General features: G+C 39.5%; 1 protein-coding gene across 1 annotated transcript in view; it reads left to right on the forward strand.

The window, feature by feature from the left end:
• Positions 1 to 14,915, forward strand: part of ATP11B (ATPase phospholipid transporting 11B (putative)) — a gene marked incomplete in the record, with an annotated part of 701,724 nt that overhangs the window by 527,350 nt on the left and 159,459 nt on the right. The window contains 2 exon segments of the mRNA XM_053710175.1: positions 11,314 to 11,416; positions 11,532 to 11,677. Coding sequence (XP_053566150.1) covers positions 11,314 to 11,416; positions 11,532 to 11,677 — 249 coding nt within the window.

Genomic DNA, 14,915 nt, shown 5'->3' on the forward strand with positions numbered 1-14,915 from the left:
TTGGTTCCCACAAGTAAGGATGACGCCGTGTACCGGACACACCTATGTTGGAGAAAACAGAATTTATGTTTACCTGATAAATTACTTTCTCCAACGGTGTGTCCGGTCCACGGCCCGCCCTGGTTTTTTTAATCAGGTCTGTTGAATTATTTTTTCTAACTACAGTCACCACGGTATCATATGGTTTCTCCTTAGCATATTTCCTCCTGTACGTCGGTCGAATGACTGGGGTAGGCGGAGCCTAGGAGGGATCATGTGACCAGCTTTGCTGGGCTCTTTGCCATTTCCTGTTGGGGAGGAGAATATCCCACAAGTAAGGATGACGCCGTGGACCGGACACACCGTTGGAGAAAGTAATTTATCAGGTAAACATAAATTCTGTTTCTTCAGATTGTTCAAATCTGGGGTCTTCCAGAAATAGATCTGATGGCTTCTCATCTAAACAAGAAACTTCCCAGGTATCTGTCCAGATCCAGGGATCCTCAGGCGGAGGCAGTGGATGCGTTGTCACTTCCTTGGAAGTATCATCCTGCCTATATTTTTCCGCCTTTAGTTCTTCTTCCAAGAGTGATTTCCAAGATTCTAAAGGAGCGTTCGTTTGTTCTGCTGGTGGCTCCAGCATGGCCTCACAGGTTTTGGTATGCGGATCTTGTTCGGATGGCTTCTTGCCAACCGGGGACTCTTCCGTTAAGACCAGACCTTCTATCGCAAGGTCCTTTTTTCCATCAGGATCTCAAATCCTTAAATTTGAAGGTATGGAGATTGAATGCTTGATTCTCAGTCATAGAGGTTTCTCTGACTCTGTAATTAATACTATGTTACAGGCTCGTAAAGCTGTATCTAGGAAGATATATTATCGAGTCTGGAAGATTTACATTTCTTGGTGCTCTTCTCATAATTTTTCCTGGCATTCTTTTAGAATTCCTAGAATATTACAATTTCTTCAGGATGGTCTGGATAAGGGTTTGTCTGTAAGCTCTTTGAAAGGACAAATTTCTGCTCTTTCTGTGTTGTTTCACAGAAAGATTGCTAATCTTCCTGATTTTCATTGTTTTGTTCAGGCTTTGGTTCGTATCAAACCTGTTATTAAGTCTATCTCTCCTCCTTGGAGTTTGAATTTGGTTCTGAGGGCTTTACAAGCTCCTCCGTTTGAACCTATGCATTCTCTGGACATTAAATTACTTTCTTGGAAAGTCTTGTTCCTTTTGGCCATCTCTTCTGCTAGAAGAGTTTCAGAGTTACCTGCTCTTCCTTGTGAATCTCCTTTTCTGATTTTTCATCAGGATAAGGCGGTGTTGCGAACTTCATTTAAATTTTTACCTAAAGTTGTGAACTCTAACAACATTAGTAGAGAAATTGTGGTTCCTTCATTGTGTCCTAATCCTAAGAATTCTAAGGAAAGATTGTTGCATTCTTTGGATGTAGTTAGAGCTTTGAAATATTATGTTGAAGCTACTAAGGATTTTCGAAAGACTTCTAGTCTATTTGTTATCTTTTCCGGTTCTAGGAAAGGTCAGAAGGCTTCTGCCATTTCTTTGGCATCTTGTTTAAAATCTTTGATTCATCATGCTTATGTCGAGTCGGGTAAAACTCCGCCTCAAAGGATTACAGCTCATTCTACTAGGTCAGTTTCTACTTCCTGGGCGTTTAGGAATGAAGCTTCGGTTGATCAGATTTGCAAAGCAACCACTTGGTCTTCTTTGCATACTTTTACTAAATTCTACCATTTTGATGTGTTTTCTTCTTCTGAAGCAGTTTTTGGTAGAAAAGTACTTCAGGCAGCTGTTTCAGTTTGATTCTTCTGCTTATAATTTCAGTTTTTTTCATTATAAAGATTAAAACTTTATTTTGGGATGTGGATTATTTTTTCAGCGGAATTGGCTGTCTTTATTTTATCCCTCCCTCTCTAGTGATTCTTGCGTGGAAGCTCCACATCTTGGGTATTTATTATCCCATACGTCACTAGCTCATGGACTCTTGCTAATTACATGAAAGAAAACATAATTTATGTAAGAACTTACCTGATAAATTAATTTCTTTCATATTAGCAAGAGTCCATGAGGCCCACCCCTTTTTTTGTGGTGGTTATGATTTTTTTAAATAAAGCACAAATTATTCCAATTCCTTATTTTTTATGCTTTCGCACTTTTTTCTTATCACCACACTTCTTGGCTATTCGTTAAACTGATTTGTGGGTGTGGTGAGGGGTGTATTTATAGGCATTTTGAGGTTTGGGAAACTTTGCCCCTCCTGGTAGGAATGTATATCCCATACGTCACTAGCTCATGGACTCTTGCTAATATGAAAGAAATGAATTTATCAGGTAAGTTCTTACATAAATTATGTTTTTTGTTCCACAAGGTTTTCTTCTTCAACCAATTTCTTGCATTATTCCTGTAACCACTGCAGCGGCTTTTTGGTTTGAGGAACTAGAAAACTCACTCCAGAAGGAGACTTCTTATGATGAAGTCATGGACAGAATTCACGCCCTGAAGTTGGCTAATTCTTTCATTACAGATGCCGCTTTTCAGTTAGCTAAATTAGCGGCGAAAAATTCTGGTTTTGCAATCGTAGCGCGCAGAGCGTTTTAGCTAAAATCTTGGTCGGCAGACGTGTCGTCCAAAACAAAATTGCTTAATATTCCTTTCAAGGGTAAGACCCTATTCGGCCAGAGTTGAAAGAAATTATTTCAGATATCACCGGGGGAAAGGGCCATGCCCTTCCACAGGATAGACCTTTCAAAGCTAAAAATAAGTCTAATTTTCATTCCTTTCGCAATTTCAGGAACGGACCGGCTTCTACCTCTACAGCCTCTGGGCAAGAGGGTAACGCATCCCAGTCCAAACCAGCATGGAAACCATTGCAAGGCTGTAACAAGGGTAAACAGGCCAAGAAGCCTCCTGCTGCTGCTACCAAGACAGCATGAAGGGGTAGCCCCCGATCCGGGACCATATTTAGTAGGGGTCAGACTTTCTCTCTTTGCTCAGGCTTGGGCAAGAGATGTTCCGGAACCCTGGGCTCTAGAAATTGTCTCTCAGGGGTATCTTCTAGAATTCAAGGACCTTCTTCCAAAGGGAAGGTTCCACATGTCTTGCTTGTCTTTAGACCAGATAAAGAGACAGGCATTCTTACATTGCGTAGAAGACCTTTTAAAAATGGGAGTGATACACCCAGTTCCAACAGCAGAACAAGGACTGGGTTTTTACTCAAACCTGTTTGTAGTTCCCAAAAAGGAAGGAACTTTCAGGCCAATTCTGGATTTAAAAATCCTAAACAAATTCCTCAGAGTTCCATCATTCAAAATGGAAACCATTCAGACAATTTTACCAATGATCCAGGAGGGTCAATATATGACTACCGTGGACTTAAAGGATGCGTACCTGCATATTCCTATCCACAAAGATCACCATCAGTTCCTAAAGTTCGCCTTTCTGGACAAGCATTACCAGTTCGTGGCTCTTCCCTTCGGATTGGCCACTGCCCCCAGAATTTTCACAAAGGTGCTACGGTCCCTTCTAGCGGTGCTAAGGCCAAGGGGCATTGCAGTAGCACCTTACCTAGACGACATCTTAATACAAGCGTCGTCCTTTCACAAAGCAAAGGCTCATACGGACATTGTTCTAGCCTTTCTAAGGTCTCACGGGTGGACGGTGAACATAGAAAAGAGTTCCCTGTCCCCGTTCACAAGGGTTCCCTTCCTGGGAACAATAATAGACTCGGTAGAAATGAAGATCTTTCTGACGGAGGTCAAGAAGTTAAAACTTTTAAACACTTGTCGAGTTCTTCAATCCATTCCTCAACCCTCCATAGCTCAGTGCATGGAGGTAATAGGACTAATGGTTGCGGCAATGGACGTGGTTCCCTTTGCTCAAATTCATTTAAGACCACTGTCATTTAAGGCAACTGTGCATGCTCAAACAGTGGAATGGGGATTATGCAGATTTGTCTCCCCAAATACAAATGGACCAGAAAACCAGAGACTCACTCCTCTGGTGGTTGTCTCAGGATCACCTGTCTCAGGGAATGAGTTTCCGCAGACCAGAGTGGATCATCAAATGGGCAGACGATCACTCCTGCCATCTATCAGCAATTCACATCCCAGGAGTGGACAACTGGGAAGCGGATTATCTGAGTCGTCAGACTTTCCATCCGGGGGAGTGGGAACTTCACCCGGAGGTTTTTGCCCAGTTAACTCAACTATGGGGCCTTCCAGATCTGGATCTGATGGCGTCGCGTCAGAACTCCAAAGTTCCACGTTACGGGTCCAGGTCCAGGGATCCCAAGGCGACATTGGTAGATGCCTTAGTGGCGCCTTGGTCGTTCAATCTAGCTTATGTCTTTCCACCGTTTCCTCTTCTCCCCCAGCTAGTAGCCAGGATCAAGCAGGAGAAGGCTTCGGTAATTCTAATAGCTCCCGCGTGGCCACGCAGGACTTGGTATGCAGACCTGGTGAATATGTCATCGGTTCCACCATGGAAGCTACCTTAGAGACAGGACCTTCTAATCCAAGGTCCATTCGAACATCCAAACCTAGTTTCTCTGCAACTGACTGCTTGGAGATTGAACGCTTGATTCTAGCTAAGCGTGGGTTTTCGGAATCAGTTATAGATACTCTGATTCAGGCTAGAAAGCCTGTCACCAGGAAAATTTACCATAAGATATGGCGGAAATATCTTTGCTGGTGCGAATCCAAGGGTTACTCATGGAGTAAGATTAGGATTCCAAGGATACTATCTTTTCTCCAAGAAGGATTGGAGAAAGGTCTGTCAGCTAGTTCCCTAAAAGGACAGATATCTGCTCTGTCTGTTTTGTTGCACAAGCGTCTGGCAGCCGTGCCAGATGTTCAGGCGTTCGTACAGGCTTTAGTCAGAATCAAGCCTGTCTACAGACCTGTGGCTCCTCCATGGAGTCTAAATTTAGTTCTTTCAGTTCTTCAAGGGGTTCCGTTTGAACCTCTACATTCCATAGATATTAAGTTACTATCTTGTCTGCTTTGCAGTGTAATTCACCCTATCTGGTGTTTCATACAATTAAGGTCGTTTTACGTACCAAGCCTGGTTTTCTTCCAAAAGTAGTTTCCAATAAGAATATTAACCAGGAAATAGTTGTTCCTTCTCTGTGTCCTAACCCAGTTTCTAACAAGGAACGTCTGTTACACAATCTTGATGTGGTTCGTGCTTTGAAGTTTTATCTAAAAGCAACTAAAAACTTCAGACAAACATCGTCCTTGTTTGTCGTCTATTCTGGCAAGAGGAGAGGTCAAAAGGCGACTGCGACCTCTCTGTCTTTCTGGCTGAAAAGCATCATCCGGTTGGCTTATGAGACTGCTGGAAGGCAGCCTCCTGAACGAATTACAGCTCACTCTACTAGAGCTGTGGCTTCCACATGGGCTTTCAAGAATGAGGCTTCTGTTGAACAGATCTGTAAGGCAGCGACTTGGTCTTCACTGCATAGATTTGCCAAATTTTACAAATTCGATACTTATGCTTCTTCGGAGGCTATTTTTGGGAGAAAGGTTTTACAAGCAGTGGTGCCTTCCGTTTAGGTTGCCTGACTTGTTTCCCTCCCTTCATCCGTGTCCTAAAGCTTTGGTATTGGTTCCCACAAGTAAGGATGAAGCCCTGGACCGGATACACCAATGTACGAGAAAACAGAATTTATGTTTACCTGATAAATTTCTTTCTCCTACGGTGTATCCGGTCCACGGCCCACCCTGGCATTTGGTCAGGTTTAAATTTTTATTTTTTCGTAAACTACAGTCACCACTGCACCCTATGGTTCTCCTTTTTCTCCTAACCGTTGGTCGAATGACTGGGGGGGCGGAGCCTGAGGGGAGCTATATGGACAGCTATGCTGTGTGCTCTCTTTGTCACTTCCTGTAGGGATTGAGAATATCCCACAAGTAAGGATTAAGCCGTGGACCGGATACACCGTAGGAGAAAGAAATTTATCAGGTAAACATAAATTCTGTTTTTATTGATGGTAAGTAAATCCAATCATAAATGACACATAAAAATGTGAATGTTTCTGTCGCACAGTAATATAAAACAGCTTTTGGAATGATATCTTGTTGCTCCTGTAATATATAAAAAAAAACGTATACACATCCGAACACAACACCCCTTCTTTCTGCTAAACTTTGTTCAGGACATCAAGCTAGTCTAGTCTAATTTTCCATTGATAAAGGAAGAGGGTTTTAACCCCTCTCAGTGCATATCCTGTTTGGTATTTCAAGGTTTCCGCCATTCACAGGCAACATCTGCTAGTTACCCTCATGTACTCATTGTAAATCTGCTGTAGCAGTTAGAATAACTGTGTGCTACCTTACTGATTTCTGTGTTAATTTATGCTCAGTTAGAATAACTGTGTGCTACCTTACGCCTAGATTTAGAGTTCTGCGATAGCCGTCAAAACCAGCGTTAGGGGCTCCTAACGCTGGTTTTGGGCTACCGCTGGTATTTAGAGTCGTGTAGGTAAAGGTCTAACGCTCACTTTGCAGCCGCGACTTTTCCATACCGCAGATCCCCCTACGCCATTTGCGTATCCTATCTTTTCAATGGGATCTTTCTAACGCTGGTATTTAGAGTCTTGGCTGAAGTGAGCGTTAGAAATCTAACGACAAAACTCCTGCCGCAGAGAAAAGCCAGGAGTTAAGAGCTTTCTGGGCTAACGCCGGTTCATAAAGCTCTTAACTACTGTGCTCTAAAGTACACTAACACCCATAAACTACCTATGTACCCCTAAACCGAGGCCCCCCCACATCGCCGCCACTCTATATTAAAAAATTTTAACCCCTAATCTGCCGACCGCACACTGCCGCAACCTACGTTATCCCTATGTACCCCTAATCTGCTGCCCCTAACACCGCCGACCCCTATATTATATTTATTAACCCCTAATCTGCCGCCCCCAACGTCGCCGCCACCTACCTACAATTATTAACCCCTAATCTACCGACCGCTACTATAATAAAGTTATTAACCCCTAATCCGCCTCACTCCCGCCTCAAAAACCCTATAATAAATAGTATTAACCCCTAATCTGCCGACCGGACCTCGCCGCTACTCTAATAAATGTATTAACCCCTAAAGCTAAGTCTAACCCTAACTCCCCCCATAAATTAAATATAATTTTAATCTAACGAAATTAATTAACTCTTATTAAATAAATTATTCCTATTTAAAGCTAAATACTTACCTGTAAAATAAACCCTAATATAGCTACAATATAAATTATAATTATATTGTAGCTATTTTAGGATTAATATTTATTTTACAGGCAACTTTGTATTTATTTTAACCAGGTACAATAGCTATTAAATAGTTAATACCTATTTAATAGCTACCTAGTTAAAATAAGTACAAAATTACCTGTAAAATAAATCCTAACCTAAGTTACAATTAAACCTAACACTACACTATCAATAAATTAATTAAATACAAATACCTACAAATAAATACACTAACTAAAGTACAAAAAATAAAAAAAGAACTAAGTTACAAAAAATAAAAATATTACAACAATTTTAAGCTAATTACACCTACTCTAAGCCCCCTAATAAAATAACAAAGCCCCCCAAAATAAAAAAAATGCCCTACCCTATTCTAAAATAAAAATTGAAAAGCTCTTTTACCTTAACAGCCCTTAAAAGGGCTTTTTGCGGGGCATGCCCCAAAGAATTCTGCTCTTTTGCCTGTAAAAAAAAAACATACAATACCCCCCCCCCAACATTACCACCCACATACCCCTAATCTAACCCAAACCCCCCTTAAATAAACCTAACACTAAGCCCCTGAAGATCTTCCTACCTTGTCTTCACCACGCCGGGTATCACCGATCCGTCCAGAAGAGGGTCCGAAGTCTTCATCCGATCCGGGGCTGAAGAGGTCCATCATCATCAGCCAATCAGATTGAGCTCGCATTCTATTGGCTGTTCCGATCAGCCAATAGAATGCGAGCTCAATCTGATTGGCTGATTGGATCAGCCAATCGGATTGAACTTGAATCTGATTGGCTGATTCCATCAGCCAATCAGAATTTTCCTACCTTAATTCCGATTGGCTGATCGAATCCTATCAGCCAGTCGGAATTCGAGGGACGCCATCTTGGATGACGTCCCTTAAAGGAACCGTCATTCGTCTACAAGTTGTCGGCCAGGATGGATGTTCCACGTCGGCGGGATGAAGATGGATCCGGAAGAAAGAAGATTGAAGATGCCGCTTGATAGAAGACTTCAGCCGGATGATGGACCTCTTCAGCCCCCGCTTGGATCAAGACTTCAGCCGGATGATGGACCTCTTCAGCCCCGGATTGGATGAAGACTTCGGACCCTCTTCTGGACGGATCGGTGATACCCAGCGTGGTGAAGACAAGGTAGGAAGATCTTCAGGGGCTTAGTGTTAGATTTATTTAAGGGGGGTTTGGGTTAGATTAGGGGTATGTGGGTGGTAATGTTGGGGGGGGTTATTGTATGGGTTTTTTTTACAGGCAAAAGAGCAGAATTCTTGGGGCATTCCCCGCAAAAAGCCCTTTTAAGGGCTGTTAAGGTAAAAGAGCTTTTCAATTTTTATTTTAGAATAGGGTAGGGCATTTTTTTATTTTGGGGGGCTTTGTTATTTTATTAGGAGGCTTAGAGTAGGTGTAATTAGCTTAAAATTGTTGTAATATTTTTATAATGTTTGTAAATTATTTTATTTTTTTTTGTAACTTAGTTCTTTTTTATTTTTTGTAACTTGGTTCTTTTTTTATTTTTTATACTTTAGGTAGTGTATTTATTTGTAGGTATTTGTATTTAATTTATTTATTGATAGTGTAGTGTTAGGTTTAATTGTAGATAATTGTAGGTAGTTTATTTAATTTATTGATAGTGTAGTGTTAGGTTTAATTGTAACTTAGGTTAGGATTTATTTTACAGGTACTTTTGTAATTATTTTAACTAGGTAGCTATTAAATAGTTATTAACTATTTAATAGCTATTGTACCTAGTTAAAATAAATACAAAGTTGCCTGTAAAATAAATATTAATCCTAAAATAGCTACAATATAATTATTATTTATATTGTAGCTATATTAGGGTTTATTTTACAGGTAAGTATTTGGCTTTAAATAGGATTAATTTATTTAATAAGATTTATTTTATTTAGTAAGATTTAAATTATATTTAACTTAAGGGGGTGTTAGTGTTAGGGTTAGACTTAGCTTTAGGGGTTAATACATTTATTAGAGTAGCGGTGAGGTAGTGGTTAATAATTGTAGGTAGGTGGCGGCTACATTGGGGGGGCAGATTAGGGGTTAATAAATATAATATAGGGGTCGGTGGTGTTAGGGGCAGCAGATTAGGGGTACATAGGGATAATGTAGGTTGCGGCGGTGTACGGAGAGGCAGATTAGGGGTTAAAAGTGTAATGCAGGGGTCAGCGATAGCGGTGGCGGTAGATTAGGGGTTAATAAGTGTAAGGTTAGGGGTGTTTAGACTCGGGGTTCATGTTAGGGTATTAAGTGCAGACATAGGAAGTGTTTCCCCATAGGAAACAATGGGGCTGCGTTAGGAGCTGAACGCTGCTTTTTTGCAGGTGTTAGGTTTTTTTTTCAGCTCAAACGGCCCCATTGTTTCCTATGGGGGAATCGTGCACAAGCATGTTTTTGAAGCTGGCCGCGTCCGTAAGCACCGCTGGTATTTAGAGTTGCAGTGGCGGTAAATTATGCTCTACGCTCCCTTTTTGGAGCCTAACGCAGCCCTTCTGTGAACTCTAAATACCAGCGGTATTTAAAAGGTGCGGGGGGAAAAAAGCATGCGTAGCTAACGCACCCCTTTATCCGCAGAACTCTAAATCTAGGCATTACTGATTTCTGTGTTAATTTATTCTCAGTTAGAATAATTGTGTGCTACCTTACTGATTTCTGTGTTAATTTATGCTCAGTTAGAATAATTGTGTGCTACCTTACTGATTTCTGTGTTAATTTATGATCAGTTAGAATAACTGTGTGCTACCTTATTGTTTTCTGTGTTAATTTATGCTCAGAATAACTGTGTGCTACCTTACTGGTTTCTGTGTTAATTTATGCTCAGAATAACTGTGTGCTACCTTACTGGTTTCTGTGTTAATTTATGCTCAGAATAACTGTGTGCTACCTTACTGGTTTCTGTGTTAATTTATGCTCAGAATAACTGTGTGCTACCTTACTGGTTTCTGTGTTAATATATGCTCAGTTATAATAACTGTGTGCTACCTTACTGGTTTCTGTGTTAATATATGCTCAGAATAATTGTGTGCTACCTTACTGGTTTCTGTGTTAATATATGCTCAGTTATAATAACTGTGTGCTACCTTACTGATTTCTGTGTTAATTTATGCTCAGAAGAATTGTGTGCTACCTTACTGGTTTCTGTGTTAATGTATGCTCAGTTAGAATAACTTTGTGCTACCTTACTGGTTTCTGTGTTAATTAATGCTCAGTTAGAATAACTGTGTGCTGGGTTTCTGTGTTAATTTATGCTCAGTTAGAATAACTTTGTGCTACCTTACTGGTTTCTGTGTTAATGTATGCTTAGTTAGAATAACTGTGTGCTACCTTACTGGTTTCTGTGTTAATTTATGCTCATTTAGAATAACTTTGTGCTGGTTTCTGTGTTGATTTTAAGCTGCACACTATACTTTGAGATTAGCAAGACAGCCCATTCATACATAGAAGCACACCTTAGGAGCAAGGTTTATGTTACTTTATATTTGTAGGTACTGGGGATCTCTGTTTATCAAATTTTTTTAGTGTCTGTCTTGAAATACATATTTGAATTTTAACCCACTAAATTACAGTCTTATAAGTCTTGAAAATGGAAAAGTGAACAGTTTTTCAATGACGCTGCTTTTAATATTATATGTTGTAGGGACAAGGGTGTACTTGTTGCATATTTGTAATGCTTAGCGACTATTATGTATTATTTTCACTTGTGGATTGCTTCAGAGATTTAGGTAGTAGTAAAATTCTAATATTAAAGTTAAATCATCCTCTGAATGGCCACACGTGCACCATAGTATTTGTGGTTTAATGAATAAGAAAGAAAAAGCAACATCCAGTTTTAAGTTAGTTGTGAGAATGGAAAAACCTTGATTCTGCGTCGTAAAATTAATAATTAATTTTAATTAATAATTTTATTTAAATAATAAAATTTGGGGAAGTTAAAAGCAGAGAATGAGTGTGAAAGACAACATGGGAAGGAAGAGGAGAAGCTGAAGATTATTATGTACTGAAATAGGTGTGACAAGTGAACTATAAGAACATTTTTATATCCATAATTTGTCTTCATTTTTGTAGGTAGTAAGACTTTTAAAAACATCACCAGAGAAGCCAATTACCCTAGCTATTGGGGATGGTGCAAATGATGTAAGCATGATACAAGAAGCGCATGTGGGCATAGGTGAGTAATCTATGCACATCTTCAGCACACTTTTTTTTAAATTGGAAAAATAAAATGCTCCATCTGAAATAGGAAAGTTTGAATTTTTATATGAGTGTTTTGCTTGTCCTTTTAGGAATCATGGGAAAGGAAGGTAGACAAGCTGTAAGGAACAGCGATTATGCAATTGCAAGGTTCAAATACCTCTCAAAACTGCTTTTAGTGCATGGTCACTTCTACTACATCAGAATAGCAACCCTTGTACAGTACTTTTTTTATAAGGTATGTGCGTATTGTAAAGTTGTGCTCGTTAAGCTACTCTATTAGCTACCAAATCACAATGTGAGAAACTGTTGAAGCAATTTCTCTTGTTAAGTGTATCCAGTCCACGGATCATCCATTACTTATGGAATATATTCTCCTTCCCAACAGGAAGTTGCAAGAGTCCACCCACAGCAAAGCTGCTATATAGCTCCTCCCCTAACTGCCATATTCAGTCATTCTCTTGCAAGCCTCAACATAGATAGGAGGTCGTGAGAGTCTGTGGTGATTTATACTTAGTTTATTCTTCAATCAAAAGTTTGTTATTTCTCCAACATTGGTGTGTCCGGTCCACGGCGTCATCCTTACTTGTGGGGATATTCTCTTCCCCAACAGGAAATGGCAAAGAGTCCCAGCAAAGCTGGCCATATAGTCCCTCCTAGGCTCCGCCCACCCCAGTCATTCTCTTTGCCGTTGCACAGGCAACATCTCCACGGAGATGGTTAAGAGTTTTTTTTGTGTTTAAATGTAGTTTTTATTCTTCTATCAAGTGTTTGTTATTTTAAAATAGTGCTGGTATGTACTATTTACTCTGAAACAGAAAAGGATGAAGATTTCTGTTTGTGAGAGGAAGATGATTTTAGCAGACAGTAACTAAAATCGATTGCTGTTTCCACATAGGACTGTTGAGATGAAGTAACTTCAGTTGGGGGAAACAGTTAGCAGACTTTTCTGCTTAAGGTATGACTAGCCATATTTCTAACAAGACCATGTAATGCTGGAAGGCTGTCATTCCCCCTCATGGGGACCGGTAAGCCATTTTCTTAGTCAAACAAACAGAATAAAGGGCTTATTATGGGCTAAAAAAAACTGGTAGACATTTTTATGGGCTAAATCGATTGCTTTATTTGGGCATTTTATTCAGATTTAGGTTGACAATTTGCATTTCTTTCATGTAATTAACAAGAGTCCATGAGCTAGTGACGTATGGGATATACATTCCTACCAGGAGGGGCAAAGTTTCCCAAACCTTAAAATGCCTATAAATACACCCCTCACCACACCCACAAATCAGTTTTACAAACTTTGCCTCCAAGGGAGGTGGTGAAGTAAGTTTGTGCTAGATTCTACGTTGATATGCGCTCCGCAGCAAGTTGGAGCCCGGTTTTCCTCTCAGCGTGCAGTGAATGTCAGAGGGATGTGAAGAGAGTATTGCCTATTGAATGCAGTGATCTCCTTCTACGGGGTCTATTTCATAAGGTTCTCTGTTATCGGTCGTAGAGATTCATCTCTTACCTCCCTTTTCAGATCGACGATATACTCTTATATTTACCATTTCCTCTACTGATTCTCGTTTCAGTACTGGTTTGGCTTTCTACAAACATGTAGATGAGTGTCCTGGGGTAAGTAAGTCTTATTTTCTGTGACACTCTAAGCTATGGTTGGGCACTTTATTTATAAAGTTCTAAATATATGTATTCAAACATTTATTTGCCTTGACTCAGAATGTTCAACTTTCCTTATTTCCAGACAGTCAGTTTCATATTTGGGATTATGCATTGAATTATCATATTTTTTCTTACCTCAAAAATTTGACTTTTTTCCCTGTGGGCTGTTAGGCTCGCGGGGGCTGAAAATGCTTCATTTTATTGCGTCATTCTTGGCGCGGACTTTTTTGGCGCAAAAATTCTTTTCCGTTTCCGGCGTCATACGTGTCGCCGGAAGTTGCGTCATTTTTTGACGTTATTTTGCGTCAAAGATGTCGGCGTTCCGGATGTGGCGTCATTTTTGGCGCCAAAAACATTTTAGGCGCCAAATAATGTGGGCGTCTTTTTTGGCGCTAAAAAATATGGGCGTCATTTTTGTCTCCACATTATTTAAGTCTCATTATTTATTGCTTATGGTTGCTAGAAGCTTGTTCACTGGCATTTTTTTCCCATTCCTGAAACTGTCATTTAAGGAATTTGATCAATTTTGCTTTATATGTTGTTTTTTTCTTTTACATATTGCAAGATGTTCCACGTTGCAACTGAGTCAGAAGATACTACAGGAAAATCACTGCACAGTGCTGGAGCTACCAAGCTAAGTCTGCTATAAACTTTTGGTATCTGTTTCTCCAGCTGTTATTTGTATTGCATGTCATGTCAAACTTATTAATGCAGATAAAATTTCCTTTAGTACTATTACATTACCTGTTGCTGTCCGTCAACATCTAATTTTCAGAGTGTTCCTGATAACATAAGAGATTTTATTTTTTAAATCCATTAAGAAGGCTATGTCTGTTATTTCTCCTTCTAGTATACATAAAAGTCTTTTAAAACTTCTCTTTTTTTCAGATGAATTTTTAAATGAACATCATCATTCTGATACTGATAATGGTTCTTCTGGTTCAGAGGTTTCTGTCTCAGAGGTTGATGCTGATAAATCTTTGTATTTGTTCAAGATGGAATTTATTCGTTCTTTACTTAAAGAAGTGTTATTTGCATTAGAAATAGAGGATTCTGGTCCTCTTGATACTAAATGTAAACGTTTAAATAAGGTTTTTAAATCTCCTGTAGTTATTCCAGAAGTGTTTTATCTCCCTGATGCTATTTCTGAAGTAATTTCCAGGGAATGGAATAATTTGGGTAATTTATTTACTCCTTCTAGACGTTTAAGCAAATTATATCCTGTGCCATCTGACAGATTAGAGTTTTTTGGGACAAAAATCCCTAAGGTTATGGGGCTGTCTCTACTCCTGCTAATGTACTACTATTCCTATGGCAGATAGTACTTCATTTAAGGATCCTTTAGATAGGAAAATTGAATCTTTTCTAAGAAAAGCTTACTTATGTTCAGGTAATCTTCTTAGACCTGCTATATTTTTAGCGGATGTTGCTGCAGCTTCAACTTTTTGGTTAGAAGCTTTAGCGCAACAGGTAACAGATCATAATTTTATAGCATTATTATCTATAACATGCTAATTATTTTATTGGTGATACCATCTTTTGATATCATTAGAGTTGATGTCAGGTATATGTCTCTAGCTATTTTAGCTAGAAAAGCTTTATGGATTAAACTTGGAATGCTGACATGTCTTCTAAGTCAACTTTGCTTTCCCTTTCTTTCCAGGGTAAATAATCATTTCGTTCCTTTCCTCACAACAAGGAACAAAAGCCTGATCCTTCATCCTCAGGAGCGGTATCAGTTTGGAAACTATTTCCAGTTTGGAATATATCCAAGCCTTATAGAAACCTATAGTCAGCTCCTAAGTACCTAT

This window comes from Bombina bombina, chromosome 4 (assembly GCF_027579735.1).
Source record: "Bombina bombina isolate aBomBom1 chromosome 4, aBomBom1.pri, whole genome shotgun sequence".
NCBI lineage: Eukaryota > Metazoa > Chordata > Amphibia > Anura > Bombinatoridae > Bombina > Bombina bombina.